The sequence below is a fragment of the Chrysochloris asiatica genome, unplaced genomic scaffold, assembly GCF_000296735.1.
Source record: "Chrysochloris asiatica unplaced genomic scaffold, ChrAsi1.0 scaffold00012, whole genome shotgun sequence".
Lineage (NCBI taxonomy): Eukaryota > Metazoa > Chordata > Mammalia > Afrosoricida > Chrysochloridae > Chrysochloris > Chrysochloris asiatica.
Window position 1 is genome coordinate 515,977 of NW_006408530.1, and position 25,410 is coordinate 541,386.

The 25,410-nt window shown below is 37.8% G+C and overlaps 1 protein-coding gene across 1 annotated transcript in view; it reads right to left on the bottom strand.

The window, feature by feature from the left end:
- The window catches only part of GPD2 (glycerol-3-phosphate dehydrogenase 2 (mitochondrial)), a 118,883-nt gene that overhangs the window by 20,569 nt on the left and 72,904 nt on the right, over positions 1-25,410 (bottom strand). Inside the window, exons 5-7 of the mRNA XM_006834527.1 lie at positions 23,177-23,341; positions 22,212-22,356; positions 12,532-12,725 (exon numbers count right to left, since the gene is read on the bottom strand). Of these exons, the coding sequence (XP_006834590.1) occupies positions 12,532-12,725; positions 22,212-22,356; positions 23,177-23,341 (504 nt within the window). The remainder of the gene's footprint in view (positions 1-12,531; positions 12,726-22,211; positions 22,357-23,176; positions 23,342-25,410) is intronic.

Sequence of the window (25,410 nt, forward strand, 5' to 3'; positions counted from 1 at the left end):
GACCAGTTAGTAGACGAGAGCTTATGCTATACCAGCACACCATGACCGGTGCTGGTGGTTGTGAGTGATGAAGTCTGTTCCAACTCATAGCAACCCTGGAGCCCGACTCACAGACTCAGAACCACTCGTACCGGAGCTCCTTACACCATGACTCATCGTTGAGTGGTGGTGGTGGTGTACCATGGATTTGTTCCGACTCATAGTGACCCTGCATAGGATTTCCGAAGTTGCAAATCTTTATGGGCTCAGAAAACCTCATCTTTCTCCTGCAGAGCACCTGGTAGTTTCGAACTGCTGACCTTGAGGTTCGCAGCCCAATTAGTAACCACTACGCTACCAGAGATCCTTTTACACCAGGATATTGTTGTTGCTGTTATGTGCCATTGAGTTGGTTGCAACCCATAGCAATCCTGTATAGAATTTCCAAGGAGCGGCTAGTGAGCTTGAATCACCCTTCGACACTGCAGTTCAAACTGACTTTGTGGTCCAGCGCTTTAGCCCACAGCACCACAAGGGGGTGTTTAATCAGATCCATATCCAAACACTGCGAGTGAAAGGAAGGTCTGAGGCTTCTCAGTTTTGACAAGTGACTGGAAACCACAAGAGAGTGTTGAAACTGGGATTCCATTCTTAGATCTGTTTCTGATTTGTGCAGTCTCTTAAATAAGTTGAATCCTGATTTTCTTCCCATGCTGCTGGAGTTCCTATTCCTCACAATTCAAAGAAAGTCATATAAAGTTTGACTAAACACAAATCACAGAGTGTTTTAATCTTTACTAAAAACTAAGTTCACAAAAAGAAAAAAAGATCATTATCTTCCATTAGAGTTCACATGCTCTCTGAGTCAAAAATAAAGCTTAACCACATACATGTCACATGTTGCGTAGAACGTAATGTATCAGCCTACCACATTATGCAGCCACATTGATCAGGAATTTGGTTTCAACTTTTAAAGCCCTCTGACTGATTTTTAAATTATTTGATGGGAGTTTACTTTCCGGAGTAAACTTGAAGCATATGCAAATGATCTTCTGAGCAAATGCTCTATCTTTTCTATCATACCAGGCAGACAAACACATGTATTAAATGCATTTGCCTGAAACAAACAACTGGATTAAAGCACTTAAGTTTTACATTGAGCGAGGAACAGTAAGTAAAACATTACATATGTTGGTAACATTTTAATTGTTTATTTCTGGATTTAAGACTTAAAAACAAACAAACAATAAACACCCTCTGTGTTTTCTAGTGTTAGGAACTTTATTGTGCTTGAAATACTTTTTATTGTGGGGGGGGGCTTTTTATTGTGAATTGAGTTAAGGTATACATTCCACAAATCACACTCTTTGTTTCACCTCAATGATTCCAATTCCTTCCGGATAACAAGTTATCCCACTTCCTTTCAGTGGTTCCCATTTTCCCTCCACTCTCTTTCCCAACCCCTGGTCTGCCCTTCTGATTTTTTTTTTTTTTTTTGAATAAACATTTATTCAGATTATTCAAAGAGGTTGTTGAATCTTCCATTCCATTAGCATCCATTCAACTCCAGCTTTCAAAAGGAAGTGCTATCACTACCATTGTCATTATAGATCCTGAATTTCTCCAAAAGGACCCTGGTAGGGTCACTATGAATTGGAACTGAACTCAAGGGTATGCCAGCAGCAGCTCTTTGGCTCAAAACTTGTTCCATCCACTGCAACAAAAATGAACTCTTCCTGCCTTTTAAAGCTTCACACAATCTACCCGCAAGCCAGTCATTCACAGATTGAAATGAGTACCTGATCCCAAATGAAATTTAGTCCAGGCAACTATTACTCAGATGCACCATTTCGATTTCCAGCTATTTCAGTCCGGTGTCTCCAAGGTTAATTGTTGAGGCACTTTAAGGCCTTATCAGCTATTATCATTCCTCTTGACAGTAACTGATTGGAAGATTCCAGAGGCCACATCTTATCCATGGTTAGTTACCCCCACATTATGGTGATTCCTCACTTGGAAAAAGCTGTCCTTTTGATCTTGAATGGCTGACCATTCAATGATGAGTATACTTCACTAGTGGTGTTGTTTCCCCTATATACCTATCCATTGTTTGGTTGAAAATTGAGCTAGGAGAGTGAGTTCCACTTCAGGTCTGAAGAGTAACTGAGTTGTGTTCCACATTGTCTCCCACTCTATCCAGGGCCTTCTAATGTTATCTCTTTTAGATATTCTGTTTGAAATCTTAACATTCAGATTTTTAGCCTGAGAATTGCATTAGTCAATGCTCCCATATTTAAAGTATGAATCTGTCTTTATGGCCCTCAAGATTTTTATATAGACCACAGGTATTATTGGACCAGGTTATCTAACTATGAATTCCCTTCTAACTTTGAGGGTTAATGATTTCTATGGATGATTGATTCTAAATGCTATTTGTAGCATGGAGATAAAAAGAGATTATACCTCCCCACCACACCCAAGTTGAGTAATGACTGGTCAGAGTCATTGGTATAATTCATGCTCATGGGACACAGCATGAGATATTAATTCCCAAATTCATACATAAAAGACAACAACTAAGTGAACTAACTGGTTTCTCTCTTTAGCATCTATTTGATGACACAGAAAACTTGTATACAGTTAAAAACAAAACAAAGCAGAAAGAAAACTCTAATTAAAATTTTCTTAAGAAAGAAATTCATATCCAGCAGATGGGTGGACAGAATAGAGAACCAACCATTAAGGTCTCTTCTAATTCTGCCTGGAACTTCTGTGGCACTTTTGTGGAATTTTTGTGGAAATGATGCAACCATGGAAGAACCAACCTTAGGGTGAAGTCAAAACTTGGAGAGTAGGAGAGTGAAGAGAGAAAGAGTATGTGGGAGCTGCAAGTGATTAAGCATTTGATTGCTAGCCAAAAGGTTGGCAGCTTGAACCTATGCAAACCTAAGCACCTCAGGAGACAAATCTGACAATCTGCTTCTAAAACATCATAGCCTTGAAAACACTATGTGACAGTTCTACTCAGCAAACATGGACTTATAGGAGTCGATATCAATTTGAGGACACTAAGAAATCTGTACCTAGACAAAGAAGCAGTTGTTTGAACAGAACATGGGAACACTGAATGTTTTAAAATTGGGAAAGGTGTGAGACAGGGTTCTATTCTTTCACCATACTTATTCAACCTGTATGCTGAGCAAATAATACGAGAAGCTGGGTTCTATGAAGAAAAACATGGCATCAGGATTGGAGGAAGACTCATTAACAACCTGCGATATGCAGATGATACAACCTTGCTTGCTGAAAGTGAAGAGGACTTGAAACATTTACTTATGAAGATCAAAGAGCACAGCCTTCGATATGGATTACATCTCAATGTCAAGAACACAAAAATCCTCACCACTGAACCAATAAACAACATTCTTTTCAATGGAGAAAAGATTGAAGTTGTCAAGGACTTCATTCTTCTTGGATCAACTATCAACACTTGCGGAAGTAGCAGTGAAGAGATCAGACGACGTAATGCACTGGGCAAATCTGCTGCACAGGAACTTTTTAAAATATTGAAGAGCAGAGATGTCAGCTTGAGGACTAGGGTGCGCCTGACCCAGGCCATTGTGTTTTCAATAGCCTCATATGGATGCGAAAGCTGGACAGTGAATAAGGAGGATCGTAGAAGAATTGATGCCTTTGAGTTGTGGTGTTGGAGGAGAATACTGAAAGTGCCATGGACTGTTTTTGAGTTGTGGTGTTGGAGGAGAATACTGAAAGTGCCCATAGATCTGTTTTGGAAGAAGTGCAGCCAGAGTGCTCCTTGGAGGCCAGGATGGCTAAGCTTCGTCTCTCCTACTTTGGACATATTGTCCGGAGGAAACAATCGTTGGAGAAGGATGTCATGCTGGGTAGGGTGGAGGGTCAGAGAAAAAGAGGAAGACCCCCAACGAGATGGATCAGCCAGGTGGCATCATTGATGGACTCAGGTGTGGCAGCGGTAGTGAGGTTGGCCCAGGATCGGACATTGTTTTGTTCTGCTGTGCATGGGGTCACTATGAGTTGGTTCCGACTCGATGGCACCTGACAACAACAACAACAACAACAAGTCCTGGTGTGGCATTGTGGTCTAAATATTAAACTACAAAGTCGTTTGAAATGCAAGGTCTGCGGTTCAAGCTCACCAGCTGCTCCTTGGAAAACCCTACACAAGGTTGCTATGGGTCAAAAGTGACTCGACGACACTTAACAACAAGAAAAATAGGATGAAGAGAAATAAGGGCCATATGTTCTAGACATTAGCAAATTACTAAATTAACTCCTGAGACTTCTTATATTTGGAGTTCTTGTTTTTCAAGATAATCCATCTCTATAATTTATGTATAACCAAAAACACAAAACAAAAAACAAATTCAGTAACCTTCTAGTCAAGCATTTCCTCCCATAAAGGTACAAATATGTACCTCTGTAGAGCTCTGGTAACGTAGTGGTTACGAATCAGGCTGCGAACCTCAAGGTTAGCAGTTCAAAACTACCAGCTGTTCCATGGGAGAAAAATGAGGCTTTCTGCTCCCGTAAAGATTTACAGCCTTGGAAACCCTGTTCAGGGTCACTATGAGTCGGAACCACTCCACGGTACTTAGCAACAACAACACAGCCTCTAGGAAGAATCTGGTGTGGTGCTGTAGGATAAACAGTGGACTGCTAACTGTAAGGTCAGTGGTTCAAACTCACTGACGGCTCTTCAGAAGCCCTATGCAGGGTCACTATGAGTAAAAACTGACTCAACAGAATTCAACAACAACAGATTCTCCAGAGCAGCACTGTCCTACAGACAGTGTTCTGCAGTGACAGAAATGTTCTAAATCTGTACTGCCCAATTCATCAGCCACTAGGTATACTGACTATTAAGCACTTGAAACGTGAATCATGAGACTAAGGAATTTGTAATTTCATTTTATTTAATTTTCATTACACTTAAATAGCTACATGTGGCTAGTGGCGATCACATTGCAGCTCTATATTAAAGCCCATAAGCAGTAGCTTACAGACCTTATCCTGAGGATCACTGAGCTAGCTGATTGTTTCTACCAGGACCACATTTCTAATGGAGGAGTATTTCACTGAAATTTGCTTAGAAGAATATAATCTGCTGTAATAGCATCCTTTTCCCCAAAGACTTCAATACAATGTTCCCTATTTATCATTTCAGTCTATCTCCTTTCCTATTAATCTCACGAGTTCAGAGATATTAAAACTATTTTTACTAATTTGTGTATTTCAACCAGGAGACCTGGGTTCAATTTCCAGCCAATACACTTTATTGTGTAGTAATCATTCGTCTGTCAGTGTGTTGCTATGATGCCAAACAGGTTACAGTGAAGCTTCCAGATTAAGATGAACTAGGAAGAAAAGCTTGGCAGCTTACTTTCAAAAATTAGTCAATAAAAGTCCTATGGGTCAAAACGGGATGTCATAGGACTAGGCAGCATTTCATCCCATTGGCATGAGGTTACGATGACTAGGATTCTATTCAAAGGCAGTTAAAAACAGTCACAACCCATAAATTCTTATAAAAAATTAGTTCTATCATACAGGTTGTAGCCAAGATTCAGTTGTGACTGTTACCTACTTTATCTTTCCATGGTTAATAGTGAAGAAGCAACACAGCTCAGGGTTATTATGCTTCAGAGTTGGATAGCTACATAAGATTTCATTACCATTTCCTCTCTTTCTCACCATGTCGAATGTCTTCGGGAATGTCAATTCTATTATTTCTTCACTTCTCCTCGATACATAAGTACTGTATCAAGTAGAAGCTCACATATAGAAATCAATAAATATTGAATAAAATGTTAAAGTATACTTTTTATATAAAACTACAAGACGACGTTACAAAATCAAAAGTGGAAATACTTGTGTCTCTAACTCAATATTCTAGACTTTATGTAAGGTTTCCAATGTTCATAAATATAAACAATTCAGTATACCCTTTCAAAACAAGTGGCTGTTTAAAATAATAACTATTTTTAAAAACTGAGAAAAATTCATCATGAAACATCACTTGCTGGATTGGATCATCTAGTGCTTTTTGGATATGGCATCTTGTTAGTTTTGGTTCAAGACAAATTCTCCATGTAGTAACAGTATGAGGGGTCTTCAAAAAGTTAATAGAAAAATTCTATTATCTATAATTCCATTTTTTCCAACTCTCTGAAGCCCGCTCATACATAAAAAAGTATTTGGCAATGTTTTCAGAATAGAAAGAAAACACATTGTTCTTCTACCATCACTTTTAAGAATCATTTTTATTTTATTCTTGATAACTCATTCAGGATTTAGTACATGGAGACTTCAAAACATTCATAAGAAAATTAAATTAAAAGATAAAAATTAAAAGTTATGAACGTTACATCTTCACATGACCTACATCAGTATCCAGACACTTTTGTAAATGATGATACCAGTCATTTAGTCTATTCCCAAACAACTGAGGATATGGGATCATTCAGGGTAGTCTGTTTTACATTATTTACTGAAGAAAAATGGGTGCCCTTAAAAGATCATTTAAGATTGTTGTTGTTGTTTCTAACTGCAGTGGAGTCAGTTCTGATTCATAGTGACCCTGTATAGGATTTCTGAGGAGCAGCTGGTGGGTTTGAACCGCCAACTCTTTGGTTAGCAGTCCAATATTAGTCTTACAGTGGCACATTAGAAACCCAGTGTAAGATTAGGAAACAAAAAGAAATCAGAAGAAGACAAGTCAGGACTATGGGGTGGATGTCTAATGATTTTTCCATCCAGAGGAATGAGTAAGAGCATTGTCATGGTGGAGAAGGACTCTTTGGTGAAGTTTCCCCAGGTGTTTTTCTGCTAAAACTTTCTTGAAACATTGTCATAATAAGCAAATGCTGTGCATAAGGTTGCTATGGGTCAATTCCGACTCAGTGGCACCTAATAACAACAACAACATCACTCTTTGGCCCTCCAGAGAGCTAAAAAGCAAAATGCCTTGAGCATCCCAAAAAGCTGTTGCCATGACCTCTCCTATTGACCAGTCCACTTTTACTTCGACTAGACCACTTCTACCTGTTTGGTAACCAATGCTTTCTGCTGTGTCTTCAGAATCAAACAGGTAAACTCATGTTTCATCTCCGGTTACAATTCTTTCAAGAAATGCTACGGGATCTTCATTTCACTTGTTTAGAATTCCCATGGAGCTCTGCTCGTATCTGAAGCTGATCTAGGCACAACCATCATGGCACCCATCAAACAGAATGCTTGCTCAACTTTAATTTTTCTGTCAGAATTGTGGAAGCTTAACCAATAGAGCTCTGGTAGAGTAGTGGTTACGAATCGGGTTGTGAACCTTAAGGCCAGCAGTTCAAAACTACCAGCCGCTCTGCGGGAGAAAGATGAGGCATTCTGCTCCCGTAAAGATTTACAGCCTCAGAAACCCTGTAAAGGGTCGCTATGGGTCGGAACTGACTCGACAGTACTTAACAACAGCAACCAATATCTATGTATATCATTTCTGCTGTTAATTGTAAGGACACAGACAAGGTTAATTTTTTCCTCACACATTGAAGTGATGGTCTGTCCCTACGGACTTCATCTTCTACATCATCTTGTCCATTCCTAAAATAACTTATCCATTCGTAAGATGCTGATTTCTTTAGGTCACTGTCTCCATAAACTCTTAATAAAAGCATCAGTGATTTTACCATTCTTCCACCCAAGGTTTACCTTAATTCTGACGTTTGTTCTTGCTTCAAATTTAGCAGAATTTATGTTGCTAAAAATTTAGGCCAACAAATTATTATTATTATTAGTGATTCAAATTAGATCCTCTTCAGATGTTATAACAGGTCTGAACAAGTTTATTTTGATGTAAAAAAAAATTGAAATCCATGCATAATATTTCCATAATATGCATTTTCCATGAACTTTTTAAAGACCCTTCTTTTATAAAGGGCCTTCAAAAAGTTCATGGAAAATGAAATTAAAAGATAATGGAATTTTTCCATGAACTTTTTGAAGGTTCCACTTACGCAATATACAAACAACAAAATATGTGTATAAATAGCAAAACTGAAAAGACATTTTGACCACTTTTGAAAAAAACTAAACATGATGTTATTGTTTACACTACAATTAGCACTTCTACTGTTAAAATTTGGCAATATAAACATGTCAAAAATAAACAGAAAACTAAACCCACTAGAAGTGACAACAAAGAGCTAAATGGGTGATTTTGCTTCACATTTGTTATTTGGGTATACGTTTTGGGGTGCTTTTCTCATGTTTGCTACTTTTGAAAAAAAATCATTAAGAGGCATGTGAAAATACCTAAATGAACACAGGGGAAATAGTGTCAGAAATCAATGCTTTCCTACCAGCATGTTTAACCTACTGAAATGAAGTGTTAATCACAGAAATAAGATACCATATTACATTTATAAACGAATGAAACTAGAAAACGCAAAGCACATGCCACTGTAATTAAACAGCTGGAAGACATCCAAGCCTGTGTAAATTGATAACCCCGGTACAATCTCTGGCAATGAAAAGGCAGGTCTGCAGTGAGTTGATACGGCCAGCTCAGCTGTTAATTGAATAACAGGCAATCTATAAACACTACTAATTGCATATGTGAAACCTGTGTACAACTAGAGAAGCTGCCTAGAGCACTCCAGAAAAACTACATGGATAGAGCACTCGGCAAATCTTCTGTCTCTCTCAATCGTGTTAAGTTGTAGTTTAGTTTAGCCAGTGCATCCTTGTGATTAACCTCGACTTGGCCGACTTAATGAAACATTTTTCAAAAGAACATTTTTCTTCCTAACTCAATACGAACCACAGAACTATCAATTACCCATTTCAGAAAAGAACAAACAAGTAATCTAGAAAATTCATTCTGTGAACGGAAAGCTTTCTAAATTGTAAAAGAAGACATGGTCTTATTCCCAACAGGCAAAATGCTTTGCAGAATTGTTCCGGCACATTTTGCAGAAGTGTGGCAGCTGCTGTGAACAGCATGAGAGTGTTAAGATATGACACTTTTTTTTTTTCTTTCTTCTTCTTCTTAAAGATATAGCCATTTGGGAAGATTCTCAAATGGTTGTTAGAATTTCACTTATTCATCCATTAATAATGGAGTCAGGATGTGGCACTATAGAAAAAGTCCTGCACTACTAAACACACGGTTAGCAGTACAAATCCACCAGCCGCTCCTTGGAAATCCTGCCTATGGTTGCTAAGAATCAGAACCAACTCAACAGCACTTAACAACAACAAATCCATTTAATAAATTATTTAAAAATTATTATTTCAATCCCAGTGAATACAGCATGTTTCAAACTAACTGCTCTAGCATCTAACAGAATCTTTTCCTTTTTTCTAATCAGTCTAGAAGACTTGATGGCCCAAGGGTTAGTTATGAGATCTAAAAAAACCTCCTCCGGTTGAACATTCAAATCCAGGTGAGGCCAGTTGGAAGCAAAGGTCACTGTCATTCTTAAGCTGTGTAGCAGTTTCCTTCCATGAAATAAATTGACAGACTGAATCTAGTCCCTTGTAGATAAAATATCACATCATGAAACCCAGCACTACCAGAGTACTGTACATTGCTTAGAAGCACAAGCATGTTAAAAACTGATACTCACAACATGCATCCAACACTTACTGGCTATATAACTCTGAGAAAGAAACTTAAAGTCGCTGGGATTCAGTTTCTTCATGTATAAATTGGAGATTACAATATGGACTTCATTAGGTTGTTAAAAAGTTTTTAATATAGACAATAAGCTCATCACAGAGTCTGGCAGAAAAGTGCCTAATAATAATCTGCTGCTGCTGTATGCTGTTAATTTAATTCCGACTCATAATGACCCTCTATATCTTTACAGGAGCAGAAAGCCTCAACTTTCTTCCATCAAGCAGCTGGTGGATTTGAACTGTTGACCTTGTGGTTAGCAGCCTACCAATAACCCACTACTTTACCAGGGCTCCTTTATAATAGTCTAGTTTTTAAAACAAAGAAAGCAGGCCTAAGAGCATAAACCCAAGTCAATTCTTACTTATAGTAACTCTAGAGCACAGAGTAGAATGCACCATAGGGTTTCCAAAGCTCTAATCGTTATGGATGGAGCACAGTGGCTCTGTAGGGTATGCACTAGACTGTTAACCACAAGGTCGGTGATTCAAGTCTACCAGCTGATCCAAGGGAGAAAGATGAGGTTTCTACTCCCATCAATATTTTCAGCCTCAGAAACCCTATACAAGGTGGCTATGAGTTGGAACTGACTCCAAAGCACTTAACAACAACAGTCTTTATGGAAGCCGACTGCCGTACCTTTCTCCTATAGAGCTGTGTTACATCAACCAACTTTCACTTAGCAGCAAATGCTTAACCACTTTGCCACCAGGACTTTTTCAACCGAATGGAGACAAAAGTAAATACCAAAATGTGGGCAGCAACAGCATGCAAGCTGACATGGCAGTGACTGAAGCTGGGTTCTTCACACATTTATTTCATCGGTGTAAAAAGGAATATAGGTTTCACCACAGTTCCTCAAAACTTTTGAATTTGAGTGCCCTTGCTTTCAGTTATAGACATACTTCAGCTACCTGATGCTCTTTATCAGAATGTAGGGTAATTCTTCAAACATGAGGCTGTCCTTTGATAAGTAATAAAAATGCAAAGAACCTACAAAATTAAAAAAAAAAAATTTTAAAGATAAGTTTATAAGTTGGAAAGTGTGATGGATGGTATGCACGGGGAAAGAAATAAAGTATATGAAAGCAATGTCATCTCTACTTTCCGTCTTGCTACTTAGAGAGCTCTTACTCTCCAAATGCCCCCAGACTGCTAGGGGAAAGTTCTGATTAGTGATATATAGATATTAATTTCAACCAGTTTTCTCAGAAATTGGAATGGACAATAACTAAATTCCTTTCCCCAACTCCCTGTAATTAATGAAAGGCATATAAATGAAAAGATCATTATGACCCAGACAGGCTTCCACCTCTTTATAACAATAAGCCCATTGAGGGATTACTTCAATGACAGAGGACCCATACTTATTTGAGTACTGGCAACCTTCTGAAACCTATACATGCTTCCAGAACATTCAGCCTTTCACCATGTATAAACAGATTTCTCATCATCACCGCATTTGAACTTTAAGAATTTGGCAACTGTTTACATAGTAGAGCTCTGTACTCTCGAGTTAATTTTATTTCTTGCTCCACTTACCTAAACTTCCTGATCTATTATCATTCTCAGATGTTTACTTGCCAATGTTCAAAGACTGGATATATACAGATACTACTAATAAAAGGCAATAATAGAGAAAAATGTAAAGAGGTATTCCAGTTATGTCAAAACTAGCCTATAGTGGAGCCATTGGAATGGAACCCCACCATAAGTTAGGGAGTACCTACCTGTACAATAAACTCATTTAATTTCAAAACATTGTGTACCACTTTCAATCTAGAACCGAGGCCACTCATGGAGGTCATCTTGCAGCCAATCATCGATTGGCCTTTAAAATAAACAATAATACTCCTGAGGAGTGTGCTCCTTTAAGCAATCAACTATAAGACACCAAGCAGTCAACATTTACACAAAAACAAAGATGAAAAGGCAAGGAGGAGCAGGAAAAAGGATGGCTAGGAAAGGGACAGGCTAGGTAGTAATGGTGAGAGCACAGACACGCTAGGTGAATTGTAACCAATGCCATAAAACAATTTATATATAAATTGTAGATGGGAATCTAATTTACTATGTAAGCTGTCACTAAAAACACATTAAAGTATTTTTTTAAATATTTAGATATCAGTTAGAAACCAAATTTTGTAGTTAAAGAATCCTTTAACTCACACACCTAAAGCTATTTCTGTTGTTGTTAGGTGCCTTGGAGTTGGTTTTCACTCAAAAAGAACCTATGTAAAAAAGAACGAAACGTTGTCTTGTCCCGTGCCATCCTCACAATTGTTCCTATACTGGAGCCCACTGTTGAAGCCACTGTGTCAATCTATCTTGTAGTCTTCTTTTTCCTGCTGACCTCTACTTTATCAAGCATGATGTGCTTCTCCAGGGATGTGTTTCTAAGCTGTGTGATGCATGGTAGGACATGTCCAAAGTATGTGAGAAGTCTCATCATACTTGTTTAATTACTTCCTAAAACTACACTCTATCTGCAAATCATATTTTCCCAAATTCAAGAAATGAAAATGTGATGCAAATGGATTATACTTTTCCTGAAGACCATGAATGTTTAAAGCTTGTGTATGCCATTTCAGTCTTGCCATTCAAAATTATCAGAAAAGGACTCCTTGAGTTTCAACAGGACGTAGAAGGTAGAGAATGTTTAAAACAAACAACTATTTTAAACTTTGGCCCTCAGAAGTTTTCTAAAAGAAGTGAGCAGTACTCAAGAGCTTCAGCAAAGTCATATGGGAGATGAGTCATACTGAAGATACAGCTTAACCAGTGAGAGCTGGTTTGGGGGATACAAAAGAAGGGGAACAAACATAAAGGAATGCACAAATTACCTTCAACATCGCAACTCAGGTAGTTACGCACTTCATTCAAAATAAAGTTGATATCTTCTTCGGAAGGAATAGGGTGGTGTGTGATCCCTGTTGGAGTATCAGTAGTGCCAGCTATCGTCATCTTTTGCCAAGGTAAGAAGAAAATAACTCGCCCATCACTGGTGGCTGGGTCAAGAAGTCCCATGTTCTCTGGGCTGAGGAATAAAGGATTATTTATTACTGAAATTAGCAGAACATTAATCTTAATCTATGTTATAAAAATGGTTTCATTCACTGATTCCCAAATAAACAAGAAAAACATAAATCAATACCTTTCCTCCTGTACCCTAATTTATAAATTCCTAAAAAAAATAACTAATTTTGGTTAAAAAAATAATAAAGCAACTGTGACAATAATGATAGTCCCCAACACACCAAAACTCAAGGCTAATTAAGCAAGTGGCCATCAATCTCCAGTTGTTTTTGTTTTGATACTCCTTGGACCATTCACATCACAGAATGTCAGCAGGCTCAATGTCTGTAACTTCTTTTATGATGGTTAATTAAGAGTAGCTCTTCAAACTTCCAAACCTATAAAATGCGTTTTCCTGGGACATTTGACATTTTGCACATCTTTCAGTAGAAGGTCTCCAAAGTACATGAGAAAGTGAAGGGTCTAAGTTCTTAGAAACTAAAATGTAATCAAAAAGTTCTTGACTCTTTGGTGCTTAGATGAGCTTGAGCCACTTCACTAAATATGAGGTTTCTTTCTTAATTTCAAGGGCCTAGAAATCTAAAGAAGTGCATCCAGGAAAAAAAAGGGCTTGGCTCATGCTACAACCTAAATAACAATGTGCTAGGATAAGGTCAAAAAGGAGACGAGTACTCTAGCAATGATAATTCTTAACTAGACAGAACATTAGTGTTTTGGGCTATTAAAGTCAAGTTCAGGTGTGCCTCTTCTGGTAGACTATATAAAATCTTCTAAAGTATTAGTCAAGAATTTCCACTGACATGTTAACATTCTGAAACCAAATTTTTAAAACACACTTGAAAGAATAAGCAAATGAAAATAAACATTAGCAAAACAAGCCAGATTTTGTTTTTAAATCACAAGAAACTATTGTTTTAATGTATTCAATAATCATTCAAGAAATATTGGAAAATGTTTTAAAAGGATAGGAGGAAGATGTTGTTGTTGTTAAGTGCTGTTGAGTTGGTTTCAACTCATAGCAACCCTGTATAGGGTTTCTAAGGAGCAGCTGGTGAGCCTGAACCAGCGACCTTACATTTCAAACCGACCTTGCAGTCCAGCACACCAACCCACAGTGCCACACCAGGGCACTACAGATCTTCAGGTAGATGTTCTAGTTTGTCTAAATTTTCATATGAAGTCAATATTTAAGGTGGTTGGTGGTGGTTATATCCCTTTGAGTTGATTCTGACTCAGAGACCCTGGATAGGGTTCCTGAGGCTGTATATCTTTACAGGAGCAGAAAGCCTCATCTTTCTCCTGTGTAGCAGCTGACAGATTCAATTTATTGACCTTGAGATTAGAAGCCCAATGCAAAACCCACTACACACCAGGTTGTGTGTTCTATTAACATAGATCTAGCTTCTATTAATACAACTTCTTAAATGGTGGTGGTGATTATGTGTGTTAAAGTTGATTCCAACTCACAACCATCTTGCATAGGGTTTCCAAGGTTGTAAATCTTTATGGGAGCAGAAAGCCTCATCTTTCTCCCTATGAACGGTAGGTAGATTTGAACTACTGACCTTGCAGTTAGCAGCACAACTTGTAATCAATCCCCTGTGCTACCATAGCAAGAAACAAAATTTGATGTTTGAGAAAACTTCAAGAAATCCATTTTATGCATACAAAATTAAAAGGATAACTCTTTGACTTTTATTCCCTTATATTTTTTAATTGATTCAAATATGTAAGGATGAGATCTAACAATTGTTTAAGAGGATTATAAAAAAGCATAGAAGACTATTTTTTTAAAAAAAGAACTCTAAGGTTGGTTTAGGTAATGCACCTTCATTATTTACACCACAAGTAATCCTAATCTTTCTTTACAAAGTCCCCTCAGTCTTATGCAATGTTCAGCCTTTGCAGGAGGACACAGAAGAGGTTGGGCTGCATCTCTTCTATCTAGCAGATACAAAAGGTGCCACAGAAGTGGGACAATCATTCAAATCTTCACCTGAGATCCCACCTTCACTCATGGTTCTTTAGAGGAAATAACTTTACTTTCACTCCGTTATTATTAAGTGCCATCAAGCCAGTTCTGACTCATAGCGACCCAGTATAAGGCTTCCAAGGAGTGGCTGGTGAGTTTGAACTACTGACCTCACAGTTAGCTGTCCACTGTTTATCATACAGTGCCACACCAGGACTCCCTCTAATATACTGAAAATCACTGTTTGTCAAGTATTTTCAGTCTCTGTATGACTATACAGGATCCTCCGTGCTGGCATTGGGCTGCTCACCACAAGATCAGTCGTTCCAGTCCACCTGGCGCACCTAGGGAGAAAGATGAAGCTTTCGGTTTCTGTAAAGATATACAGCCTCTGAAACTTTATACAGGGTTACTATGAGTCAAAACTGACTCTAAGGCACACAACCAGCAGCCAGTCAGTATGACTGTTGTTGTTGTTAAGTACCGTGGAGTCGGTTCTGACTCATAGTGACTTTGCACAGAGTTTCCGAGGCTGCAAAGCTTTACAGGAGCAGAAAGTCTCATCTTTCTCCCGTGGAACTGCTGGCAGTTTCAAACTGCCAACCTTGAGGTCAGCAGCCCGATTCGTAACCACTACACTACCAGAGCTCTTTATATTCTATATATTTATCATGAACCATGGAGTTGGTTCTGACTCGTTGTTGTTGTTAAGTATCATTGAGTCGGTTCTGACACATAGAGACCCTGTATAGGGTTCCTGAAGAGAGACTGGTGAGTTTGAACTGCCGACCCTGTAATTCAAACCGACCTTGCAGTCCAGTGCTTTATCCCACAGGACCACACCAGGACCCTGTATAGGGTTTCTGCGGAGTAGCCGACCTTGAAGTCAGCAGTCCAGTCCTATAATGCCATACCAGGACTCCATATTTGTCATAGAACTATGAAAGTCTTAAAGAAACTGGCTGTCATCTGCTTTGATTCTGAGGAGTTATGTCTTTAGGGTAAAATTTGGCATTTGAAATTAACTGTTCAACTGAAACACTGTCCTACATTGAAGCAAAAGTGTAAATTCCATTCTCCAGAATTTAAGGAGAAATATATGAGGGGCTTCAAAAACTTTTTGGAAAAATTCTGTTACCTTTTAATTTCATTTTTTTCCAAAAACTTTTGAAGCGCCCTTGAACTTGTTGATATACTTCACATAGAATCATTTTATGGACCAGATATCACATGATATGCCTAAGTAAACTTGATAAACTTTAACATAAAACTTTAATATTCACCAACCACCACACAAAATTCTATTAGAAAAGCATAACTACTGAATCCTTTTTAAAACAGTTCAGTGCAATTAAAGCAGTTTAAAGGGTGAAGGTGATGGTTACCAATACGCACATAACTGAAACTCAGAGAAGCAACTGCTTAAGTGAAGACATATGTGCCAAACATTAAAATTAACAAGCACAGAGGGAAGTCAGGCTATTAGTGAATGATATAAAAATTAAAGAATGCGCTGGAAATACCATTCTTAGTTCTAAAACAAAATCTGAATGAGAGCTGGGTAGCAGAGCACTCCTAATCCAGACCCTTTAGAGAAAATTTTTTTTTCTATGAAAGATTAATTCTGCAAGGTCACATTTATGTTTGACAATAGCAACTAGCTCTGGTAGCATAGTGGCTACGAATCGGGCTGCGAACCACAAAGTCAGCAGTTCAAAACTACCAGCTGTTCCACAGGAGAAAGATGAGGCTTTCTGCTCCTGTAAAGATTTACAGCCTCAGAAACCCTGGACGGGGTCACTATGAGTCAGAACCAACTCCACGGCACACAACAACAACAATAATACTAAGTTAAGGAGGCCTGCTGTGGCGCTGTAGGACAAGTCCTGACTGCCATCCACAAAGTCGGGGGTTCATACCCACAAGTCGCTCCTCGGGAAGCCCTATACAGGGTTGCAGTGAGTTAGAACTGACTCATCAGCACTTAACAATACTAAAAAGACAATAGCATATACAATCCATGGTGAGCCACAGGCCTTTTTGCACTATGTATGATTCATTTGGCATCAAGAGGAAAAAGTTTGTTAATTTATGTGTGTGTCTCCGATCGAATGTAATAATCCTTTTTCTCATATAGATCACTGCTTTCCTGAAGTACTCTTGTTTAAACTGAAATCAATTTACTGTTAATTATTTAGCAATCAGTGCTAGAGATAACAGTACGTACACATTTTACAGAGAAAAAAAGTTTGGTGTCTTGCCAGTATTAAAAACCATCAGTAGGCTAGAAGATCATTATTTTCACTAGTGTATTGCTGTTGATTTTGTAAGAGCCACAAACCTGAGTATAATTTAGAACTTGCTTTTAATGTAAACTAAAGCTTGCCTTTCTAAAAGAGAAAAAAAAAAAAAAGAAAAAAAGATTTCTGTGTTTTAGGTTTTCCAAAATTAGAACAATCCAAAGAATTTAAAAAGCAGCTACCATGGCATAATATGGAATGTTAGCTAGGAAGCTAGGATCATAAGCTTAATAAATGTCACAAATATACTTCTGACAACAGCCCAAGAAGATACCTCTATGCACATGCTCCTCACTCGTCAAACGGCTCTTCTGGCACCCTACGATAAGCACTCGACTTCAAGGTGGGCTTGAACTGCAAGGTCAGCAGTTCAAACTCACCAGCCACTCCTCAGAAACCCTATGCAGGGTTGCTATGAGTCCACACCAACTCGATGGCACTTAACAACAACAGCCAGTGGCTACTGAACTCACTGCATTTTCAAACTGAACAACTTCTAACTTAAATGCCTGTTTGAAGGTTATCATTAGCCAGTTCAAGGACAGTCCCCAAGTCTAGACTAACTCTGGTTCTTCCCTGTGGATCTAGTCAAAATCCCTGAGACATAACTGCTGAGAGTGGCTGATTGATTAGCTCAGCAAGTCATTTCATTCTAAGATCTCTGGACCCCACCCCAAAGCACGATGTGATAGGGAGAGAAAACCCAGGACTACAGCCACCTCCAGGACAGTGTAACAGGAGAAAAGTAACCCTTAATTCAAGCCACAATCCAAAACCATGGGCTCATCTAAAACAAAATCTGAATGGGAATTAGCAGATCACTCCTCTTAGGACTCCAATAGGATTTGTAGTAGTTGTGGTTCATGATACTAAAAATGGGTTATCAATTTCCCCCAAGGTAGAATGAGACCATTTACTGCATCTTTGGCTGAGGCAGATACAACTGTGAGTAACGCTTCCATAGTTTATAGGGAGTGGGCCTGAAACCAGTACCATTTTTTTTAGGATTAAGAAGGGGCTTTTGCTTTTAATATATTACACGTAAGTATTATGCAGTTCTTAAAAGATTTCTACCTACTACTTCATTAAATGTACAAAGCATAGTACAGAACAATGTGCATAAAATTATTCCTTTCATGTAAAACTTTTTAAAGGATACATTTTTGTGCAAAAATAAAGATAAATTTTTATGGAAGTAATGAGAAGAAATTGCTACCAATTACCAGAGAAGAACTGAAGTTGGAGGTGACATGAGGAAGAGGGAGGAGCCTTTCACTTTTTATTCATGTCTATTTTTCACATTTCTACACTGATTGAAAGTTCGGATAATGTACTAATATTACTTTTATCATTATTCATCTACATGTCATCTGAAGAGTGAGAGAAAAAAATTGCATTATATTTTCATGTTTAAATTTCCCAGTAAAACAACAAAAGCCTCTTAACAAAGTTAAGGAGCCCTGGTAGCACAAGTTAATAAGCTTAATCACTCAGCTGCTAATTGTAAGGTTGCCAGTTCAAACTCACCAGCCACTCAGCAGGAGAAAGATGTGGCAGTCTGCTTCCGTAAAGATTTATCATCTTGGAAACCCTGTTAGACAGCTTGACTCTGTCCCATAGTCACTCTGAGGCAGAATCAACTCAATGACAATGAGTTTAATTTAATTTTTGGTATAAGTGTTGTATTAGATTAAATTACAAAAGGAAGAAAAGAGTACTTTAACAAATATTCATGAATTAGTAAGCCAGACACTGTTTCTGGAGTTAAGGATATAGCAGTCAACTAAATAGAAAAATCATCAAAGAAATCCTGATAAAATGTATATGCTAGGCACTAAGACCATAGAAGAATTGATGCTTTTGAGTTATGGTGTTGGAGGAGAATATTGAAAGTGTCACGGACTGCCAAAAGAACCAATAGATCCATTTTGGAAGAAGTGCAGCCAGAGTGCTCCTTGGAGGCCAGGATGGCCAAACTTCATCTCTCATACTTTGGCCATATTGTCAGGAGGGACCAGTCACTGGAGAAGGATATCATGTTTGGTAAGGTGGAGGGTCAGAGAAAAAGAGGAAGACCCCCAACAAGATGGACTGGCCAAGTGGCAGCATCGATGGATTCAAATGTGGCAACAGTAGTGAGGTTGGCCCAGGATTGGGCAGTGTTTCGTTCTGCTGTACATAAGGTCACTATGAGTCAGTACTGACTCGATGGCACCTAACAATAACATCTTGAGGTAAGGAGGGTGGTGGCTGCATACAATTAGCGCTGGACTTAGATCCACAAAGTCAGCAGTGGGAGAAAGATGAGCTTTCTGCTTCCTCAAAGGTTTAAAAAGTCTTGGAAATCCTACACAGGGTAGTTATGAGTCAGTAGAACTGACTCAACGGCTCTTAACAATAACAACACTAATCGCCTTTATGTGTGCATCCTGAAAACAGACTGTATTACCATTTTAAAGAACAGAAAATTTAGGTTCACAAGTAAAACTGCTTGTCTTAAAGGATATGATTATTAAGTGAAAGAATTAACAAGAGGCCTCTGAGGGATAAAAAACAATAATAAATATCCTCTGGTACATCATGGAACTATAGAGAAGATAAGGAAACACACAGAACACATGGAAATATGCTAAAGCCATTGGGGATCTAAACAAACATCAGGGATCATGATGATGTGTGTGACTACAGTTTAGGGATTACAGCTTTACTGTATTATTGTTGTTGTTGAGTTCCATCGAATTGGCTCTAACTCATAGAGACCCTGTACAGGATTTCCAAGGAGCAACTGGTGACTTTGAACTACTGTTCTTTTGGTTAGCAGTGCAGTGCTAATCCTATAGCACATCACCAGGACACTATTTTTAAAAATGTTAAAAAAGAAACAAAAACTTGTAAGCTTGCTGGCCTCAGATATTTTTAACACAACACAAAGTAAGTGTATACAGTTGTTTTTGACACTAATGTTGAAAACCTTGCTAAATAAAAGACGTTTCTGTGACATTTGGAGTCCTGGTGTAGCACTATAGGAAAAGAACTGGACCACAAGGTTGGTTTGAACTGAAAAGTTGGTGGTTCAAACTTACCAGCAGCTCCTGTACAGGGCTGCTATGAGTCAGAACTGACCGGACAGCATTTAGCAACAATAACATGTGACATTTGGAGTCCTGGTAGGGTGCTGAAGGATAAGTGCTGGACTACAAGGTCAGTTTGAGCTATAAGGTTCGCAGTTCAATCCCACAAGCTGCTCCATGGAAAACCTATACCCCTGGTTTCCACTATGAGTCGGAACCATCTGGACAGCACTAAACAACAACAACAAAAATATGTGACAATTTCTATACTTATTTCTCTCCCTTTCTTTTAAAGTATGCTTCTGCTTAGCTTTTTCAAAATATAAACTCTGTTAGGTACCAATGCATACATTTTTATTATCACGTCTGGAAACACCTTGGTTTCTCCACTCCAAAGTCAAAATACTAATAACTATTCACCTATCTCATACCATTAGAAAATAATTTTACTTTCAAAGTTAGTGGATAAAAATGTTTCTTTAATATTTTTCTCAGTATAAATGCCTTTGTTATAAATTAGGGGCATCTTTAGGAAGATTTCATAATGAATAAGGCAGTGCTCGTCTATAACTTAGCAGGGATGCATTCTAGGATTCAGATACTATGTAGGAGCATGGATTTTGCCCATCTATTCTACCAACTGGATTCCTGGTGTGGTGCTGTGGGATCAGCAGTGGACTTTGAATCACAAAGTTAGCAGTTCAAACCTTGTATACAAGGTGGCTATGTGTTGGAACTGACTCAATGGCTCTTAACAAAAACAACATTCTATCAATATAAGGTCTTATATTTCCTTAATGTAAAATTACTAAAATATGGAAGAAAATCATTCTTACCCATAACCATATTACCCAAAAACAATTATCTCTAATTCTTACCCTTCATCGCATTACTTTGAAATAATCACCATTAACATTTAGCGTATTTCCTTCTACCCTGTTCTCTCTATATTGATGTAATGTTTAGATCATACTACACATATAATCTTCTATCTTATATTCTAATGTCACTGTTTGCCTTAAATAATAAAAGTTATTTACAATAATAGTTTTTCATTAGTATTCCTTAAATGTGTATGTGCTATAATTTGCTTATTTCTCCCTCTAAGGCTGAGAACTGAAGTGATTTCTATTTTTTTCAATTGCAAACAATGTCTTAAATGAACACTTTTCAGCAAAAATCATTATTTTCTATGGAATGACTAGATTACCTAGGAGAATTGCCACATGTGGAGATAAGAGTAGTACACATATTCTGTATACTAAACACTGTGCCATGTGAGTTTTTTCACACTCTTTAAATATACATCAGGGGTCACGGTCATTTCTTAACAATTGATTTCTTAACTAGAACCACATAAATGTTTTTTTTTAAACTTAATTATTAACAATTTCAAACATAAAATTTGTCAGAATAATAAGGTGAGCCCCATGTACCCATCACCTTGTTTAAAAGGCTATCAATTGTAATTGCTGTTGTGAGCTATTTATTTCATCTCTATACCTACCATTTCTCTATCCCTAGTTAGCTTTTGCTAATTTGATAGGTTAAAAATTGCATTGATTTTTACTTCCTATTGCCCGATTGGAGTCCTGGTATGGTGCTGTGTGTTAATGTGCTGGACTGCAAGGTCGGTATGAAACACAAGGTCGAGGGTTCAAGCTCACTAGCCAATCCTCAGAAACCCTATACAGGGTCGCTATGGGTTGGAACCGACTCAACAGCACTTAACAACGACAACAACAGTATCCCAAATTAATGAATGGCTCACGTTTTCAGATAAGCAGAATATCCAGATTTTACAAAATTGTTTTTTAAGGTTTTAATTAAAACTGCAATTCAGTAATATTGATGCTTAGTCTCTGAAGTTTATTTCACTGGACAAAGTACACATACAGAACATACAGACAGACCCCAAATCATTAACCCGTAAAAATGAGTATTGCCAAAAGTGGCTAAAAAATATCCCAAGTCTCGTATTTTGTGTTTTAGAAGAGTTTTTTTTTACTTATTTCTCTTCATCTTGAACAGCAAATCAGACCATGAATTATTAAGAAAGGTGTGCCGGAAGAATAAATTAAGAATACACAATCTCTTGCTGCCCCTTGTTCTCTGGCTATGACCTCCAAGTGGAACACAGTTACCTGTAATAGCCAGGCATCACAATATGGACACCAGCACTAGGTTGGCAAATATCTGCCGCACTCTTATCATCCATTTTGCGCACTGAGTCTGTGAAAGGGCCCGTGGCATTGATAACACATTTGGCTCTCACATCAAATTCCTGCCCTGTAAAAGAAAGCCGCATCAATCACATACCTCATTTGTTTCCCTGCTCACTGATGCTCTGGATTATTAATTCATCTATTAACTCAACCTGTGGCGCATTGTATTGGATACCACAATAAGTGACACAAGCAGGCAGAGTTACTGAAGTGCTAAACAAAAGGTTTGCATTTGATTAAATTTACCAAAACCAAGCTCAAATTGGGGGGGGGGGGGGTTGGGGGTGCAGGAAGGGAAGCATGCCACTCTTTCATTTCTGCTCTCCGTCTATTTTGTGAGCAAAGTGTGATACGTAAATAACACTACACTTTGGAAACAGAGCGGCCATCAAACAATAGTTGTCATAGGCTTGGTTTTATCCAACAAAAAGGTATTATTTTGAAGCTTTGCCTAAACGACCCTAGAAACAAGACAAGAAAATCTAACCAAAGTTAAAAGTGATTGACTTTAATGTCATGTAAACGCATTGCCTATGTCGCCTAAATGGTGCTTTGAAACCTGGCACACTTATTTAATTTTATTAATAACATGTTTCTATAAAGAAAATGGATTGCACTCATAGCTTTGGGTACTTTGTGGGCATTTATTATGATCATTATCATTATTATTATTTAACACAAAGGGAAGAAATTGCCAATTCCCATAAGGGAAAATTTTCATGTTAAACCAGTCATTGTTGACAATAAGGAATATAATTAGTGTGACTCTCTGAAGTCTAACTTAAATGAAAGAGAAATGACAGAAAAATTAGAATTCAGTCATTATATAAGCACGGCAAGATGCTAAGAAATACCTCCCCAACAGAGACCCTAACGATTCATACCTGTGAGTACATCCTTGCACCGTGCACCACTCACACGCTCCTGCCCTGTCTGGGGGTCTGTCTTCTTGAGCAAACTCACGACCTCCATATAATTAGCTGTGGCAGCCCCATATCTGGCAGCAGTGAGAGCAATAGCGAGGTTCATCCGTGCATCATTGTGTTGTCCTGCAGCAAAGGAAAGAAGCAGAGGAAGGACAGGAGTCACCTCGAGCCAAGTGTGTCACAAGAGATATGTCGCATCTGTGTCTGTCACCCAGAAGCGACATGCCACGTGGTCAGCTCTAGAGGGGGCTTTGTAAAAATACACGGTCATACTCGGTCAGGCATTACCCTGCCACTTCAGCTTCAACAAGTGTATTGTGTGTTCCTCAAAAATGGTGAAAAACATTTCTTTTCTACAAAGCTGACATCAATGATCTGAAAGTTAAGAAATAAGTAATTATTCTCTCAGTTTGGGAACATATGTATGTCAGACTTTTCTTAATACAGACAACCCATAAGCATGAAAGTGAAGCAATTCAAAACTTCAGTTTTGACACCCCAACTGGTGTTGATTAACAATTTATACAAGAATGTGCTCTATCTAATATTCAAAATCAAGAGCTCAGTCTTCCAAAGAGAATCTCAGTGTTCCATAAAAGGATTTTTCTTGGTCTAAATGTTTATCAGAGCTCCTCAAAGTGTAACTTTTTTTTTTTTAATACCGCACATAAAAGGTAAGAAATTAAGCAGAGCAAAATTTAATTACAGAACAATTCCTACCTGTATTGTTAAAGATTTATTGCTGAAAAATCCTAGTTAAAGAAAACTAAGGGGGAGAAGAAAGGGGGGAAAGATGATTAATCACTTTAAAATACTGGCATCACTAGAGACTTTTTCTATTTATTATTGCCAGTGGAGTTAATGCTGACCAGGAAGAATTACTCTACATTGCAGGGGCCAGGTTCTCTGTGCCCTGAATAATTAATTATCCAGAGCTGGATGTATTGAAGTAGAGTTCAAATTCCACACATTGGGATCAGTTCCATCAAGATAATACTGATAAAGGGATGGATATGTAATGGATATTGTTGTTGATTTATGTTGCCAGCATACCAAACATTTAGTATAAATGGTTTATGTAAAGATTCTTCCTTGTGATTCAGGCTGTGTAGGGCTAGAAGCACTACACAAGTAATCTATTCCAGCTAAAAGGGCAAAGTTATAAAGAGAATCAATGACTGAAGATTCTGCTGCACCTCCCCACAAACATCTTATTCTAAAACCACTGAACTAATACAATCATCCAAGAACCTTTCCCCCAAAATTAAATGCTCTATCAAGTGAAGAACATACATTAAACTTCAACATGCAGAATAAGGAGCTATATTATCCCAAAAAAGTAGAAGAGGAAAAAAAAAAAACAAACAATAACAGTAGCAATTCTTTCAGTTGTCTCCTAAGAATGGCCCTAAGTGCCTATTAAAATAATCGCAGGTATTTTTAGAGTTAAGTTTAAGAAAACAAATTCTATTCATGTCAGGGTCCTTACTGAAAATAGGAATGTGCTCCACAGAGTTAAATGCATGAAACCAGCCCAGATAAACTCAATTGGAATTCCACTGACCATAGATCTGTGTTAGCAGAAATTACCCAAATCTTTCTAGTACTCAATCTTTCTAGTAGATTTGGGTTTATAACAAAGAAACACCCTATTCAATAGAGGTAGATATTTTGCAGTACAAAAAATCAAGGTATGTTTGCTCTCACTATAGGCATATGGTATGGAAACTCCCACCCATTCAGATATATCTTGATGTACACACAGAACAAATACCTCAAAAACCATATGTTAATGAACTATTATAAATACTAAATTATACCACTTCTAAATAGAGCCCAGACAAATCCCATTTATCAAATGATGGTTTTCTTCATGAGCTTTTATCTTTATTAAAAGGAACAAAATTCTAAGCTGACTTTGAAAACAAAATTCGTATTTATATTTAAATACATATACATTTAAGTTACAAAATCTCATTGGAGCATTTTATGAGAATGAATGGTATAGTTTATCAAGCTGTTTCTTCTATATAAATAATACCTCCCCAATTAGTTTTTTAATTCCAAATACTATTGAAGGTTGTTAGTTAAAAATGTGAAGTGGAAGCAAGTCCTGGGATCCTTATTTTTCCACCCTCACCCCAAGCAGCCTGCAGTATTCGCTTTGACTTAATTGGGTATGTCACTTATAT